Source organism: Mycena indigotica (assembly GCF_014461135.1).
Source record: "Mycena indigotica strain 171206Taipei chromosome Unknown Mind.scaff0008, whole genome shotgun sequence".
Taxonomy (NCBI): domain Eukaryota; kingdom Fungi; phylum Basidiomycota; class Agaricomycetes; order Agaricales; family Mycenaceae; genus Mycena; species Mycena indigotica.
In genome coordinates, this window is record NW_023503007.1 from 2922686 (window position 1) to 2926105 (window position 3420).

The 3420-nt window shown below is 54.6% G+C and overlaps 1 protein-coding gene across 1 annotated transcript; it reads left to right on the forward strand.

Annotated features, from left to right (window-relative positions):
• Positions 1 to 1270: 1270 nt before the first annotated feature.
• MIND_00940800 (uncharacterized protein) lies at positions 1271 to 2103 on the forward strand (the record flags this gene model as incomplete). The annotated part of the gene is made up of 2 exons (XM_037366026.1): positions 1271 to 1365; positions 1437 to 2103. The coding sequence occupies 2 exons, from the start codon at positions 1271 to 1273 to the stop codon at positions 2101 to 2103; spliced, it is 762 nt and encodes a 253-aa protein (XP_037217438.1).
• Between the last annotated feature and the right edge of the window lie 1317 nt (positions 2104 to 3420).

Here is a 3420-nt window from a genome sequence, read left to right on the forward strand (position 1 = left end):
CATCACGACCATATCCTCTCTGGTCACTTTGGCCAAAATCGTACTCTCGCTCTTGTTCGACGCGAATACACTTGGCCAGAACTCAGAACCTTCGTCAAGGACTACTGTGCATCTTGTATTACATGCAAGCGCAACAAGAAGCCAAGGCATCGACCTTATGGTTTGCTAAAGCCTCTCCCCGTTCCTCTCCGTCCTTGGGATTCTATCTCTATGGACTTCATTGAGCAGCTCCCTACATCTGGTGAATTCGATACCATTCTAGTCATTGTTGATCGTGCCTCAAAACAGGTCATTTTGATTCCGTGCCACACTCATATTTCGTCTCCGGAGTTCGCTCGACTTTTCCTCATTCACATCTTCTCGAAACACGGAGTCCCATCCCACGTCACTTCTGACCGCGGAAAGGAATTTGTGTTCTCTTTCTTCCGTTCCCTTGGAGAACTACTCAACATGGAACTCCACTACACTTCGGGTTATCATCCTTCTGCTGATGGGCAAACGGAGCGCATGAACCAAACTGTTGAGCAATATATTCGCATCTATTGTTCTTACCAATAGGATGATTGGCACGAGTTACTGCCGATCACAGAGTTCACACTCAATAATGCTCCTAACGCTTCTACTGGCATATCACCCTTCTTCGCAAAACAAAGGCTACGATCCCTCTATTACGATTCATCCAGAGCGTGATGTGGCTAATGTTTATGCTAAGGACTACGTTGTCGGTCTCCAAGAGCTGCACAAGTTCCTCAAGGAACAGATCAAGTACGCTCAGGAGCAATACAAAGAGACTGCAGACCGGAAACGCATTCCGGATCTGTCTCCGTCTATTGGTGACGAAGTTTTTATCTCGACCAAGTACATCAAGACCAAGTGTCCGACTCCGAAGTTCTCGGAAACACATTTTGGTCCCTTCGAGATCATTGGAAAGCCCAGTGCTGCATCCTATCAAGTCCGTCGCCCGAAATCCCTTTCTCAAGTTCATTCCGTCTTTCACGTTTCCCAAATCGAAATCCACACTGTAAGGGGAGCATGTGATGTGACAGCTGTGACTGATCACGTGACTGGTCCGTGCGCAGATAGCCCTGTACTTAAGTAGTTGGCTGTGGGGCTGTTCCCCCGGCTTTGGTATCAACTAGGCACCTGGACCCTCATCCCCTGACAGCATACCAAAGCCTCTACATCGACTCTGGCACTCTTCTAGCCCCAGTTGATCCTCTCTATCTCCTATATTCGTCCTCACCCTACTGTGCTTGCCTTCTCTCCTCCAATGACGACTCCTGGCGTCCCTGTCGACCTGTATTCGTACTGCCTGCTCCTGCAGAGCGAAATTACTCGCCTCACCGACCGTATCGACCGTCTTGAGTATGGTACGCCTGCTCCACCCCCTGCTCCCCCTCCCCTGGTCCTACATTCCACGGTGTCTGGGACGGCAGTCGCTGGGTTCTTCCAACAATCCCGGCCCCTACCCCCGCCGTCATCGCTGCGGCCCACACTTCCATACCACTTGCCGAAACCTTCCCCCCTACTGCGCCCGACACTGTCACGCGCTTCTCTTGTACGCTTGTGGTGCCTGACTCGGCTGTCGGGCATATCGTGGGTCGTGGCGGCAAGGGTCTCCACCAAGCTCATGACACTTCTGGTGCTCAGTTGCGCGCGTACTCTGATCGCGCTGCGCCTGGCGAGCGCCGGGTCTCTATCCGGGGAACCGACCAGCAAATCGGTGAAGCGCTTATTGCGCTTGGGAAACGGTTCATGCGTAAGCGTGTCCGTGCGAAGAAGCAACGTCAGCCACCGTCTGCTGAGGGACCTGCTCCCCCTCCTCCTGTCGCGCCTGTGCCTGCGTCCCACGCCACTAAGATGGATGTCGACCGTGCTCCGCACCGCTCGTCCACTGTGCCCCGTGGCCAGTCTCAGGTGCCCCGCGCCCCCACTGCCGCACGTCCTGCCGCTCATCCGAGGGCTTCGACTGCCGCCGGCGGGCCAGCTGGGCATTCGCGACTGTCTTCTCCCCTCTTCCCGTCTACCCTACCCCGTCAGCCCCGCCGCCACTACCCAACCTATACGGGCCGCGGCTTCCACTCTCCCTACTCCCCAGCCTAACCCTACTCCCTTCGCACCCTCGGTGGCTATGGGAACTCCGTCGACGTTTACCCGAGTCTCGCATACCCAAGGCACCTCTCCCATGCGGATGGATACCAGTGTGGCTTCCACTCCCATGCAGATTGACGCGGTAGCGCACGGTCGGGCAGCGCAATCGACAGACGGCCCAACGAGGGGGCGTACCTGCGCAATCATCGCGTGTTATAGGCGACAACCTCTATTTCCCTGGCGACCCCGAATACGAGTTTGCAGAACCCTACACTCCGCCTATCCGTCGAGGCGACGGATCTTGAGGAGGGGTTGGTGTAAGGGGAGCATGTGATGTGACAGCTGTGACTGATCACGTGACTGGTCCGTGCGCAGATAGCCCTGTACTTAAGTAGTTGGCTGTGGGGCTGTTCCCCCGGCTTTGGTATCAACTAGGCACCTGGACCCTCATCCCCTGACACACACACTCAACAAATTCCCTAGTTGCGAAGATCCACCACCTGCGGCAATTGAAGTCGATGGAGAAGAACACTTTGAAATCAAACAAATCGTTGACTCCAAGATTGATCGCCGTTTCAAGGGTCCGGCTCGACTCCACTACCTGGTCGAATGGCTTGGTTACGAGAACACTGACGAACAATTCACTTGGGTTGGTGCACCTGACTTGGAAGCAGAAGAGTATATCGAATCCTTCCATCGTCAATACCCCAACAAGCCTAAGTTGGATTAACGTCACTCGACTCATTCTCACTCTGTTCCGGATCTTCGAGATAAGGAAATTATAATTCTAACTACATTTATACTTCTAATTACGACTTCTTTCAATTCCGCCCCGAGGCGTCTCCGACTCCGCTACTCGGCTCTTCCCTTCCCCTTGTCAACCTTTGCCAGAGGCTCCTCGTCCACATCCATCATGTCATCTTCCTCGACCTTCTCTTCGTATGGCTCGCCCTCTGCGTCCACCAACTCCGAGTCCGCCCTGTCCCGAGTCTGCCATCGTTGGCCTTCCTCCTGAATGAACACATCCCAGTGATCGAGGGTATTCTCGATACCCTGTACGTGTTCAGCCACCCCATGCGCCGTTGTTGCCGAATTGATTCCGCCAATGTTGTGACGAATCTCACGCCCAAGGTTCTGCAACAGCCAGCCAAGTTGCTCGTGATCTTGGCTTTGACGTACCAACAGGTCGGCCAGTACCGAGGAAAGCGCCGCGTTGCTGAGCGTCAGAATCGACGACTCCGTGTTTATCTCCGCGGGCACCTCCTCCTCGGCTACTTTTGGCACCACTCGGACCTTCGATGGCCCCGCAGCCGTCTTTTTCTTCGCCTT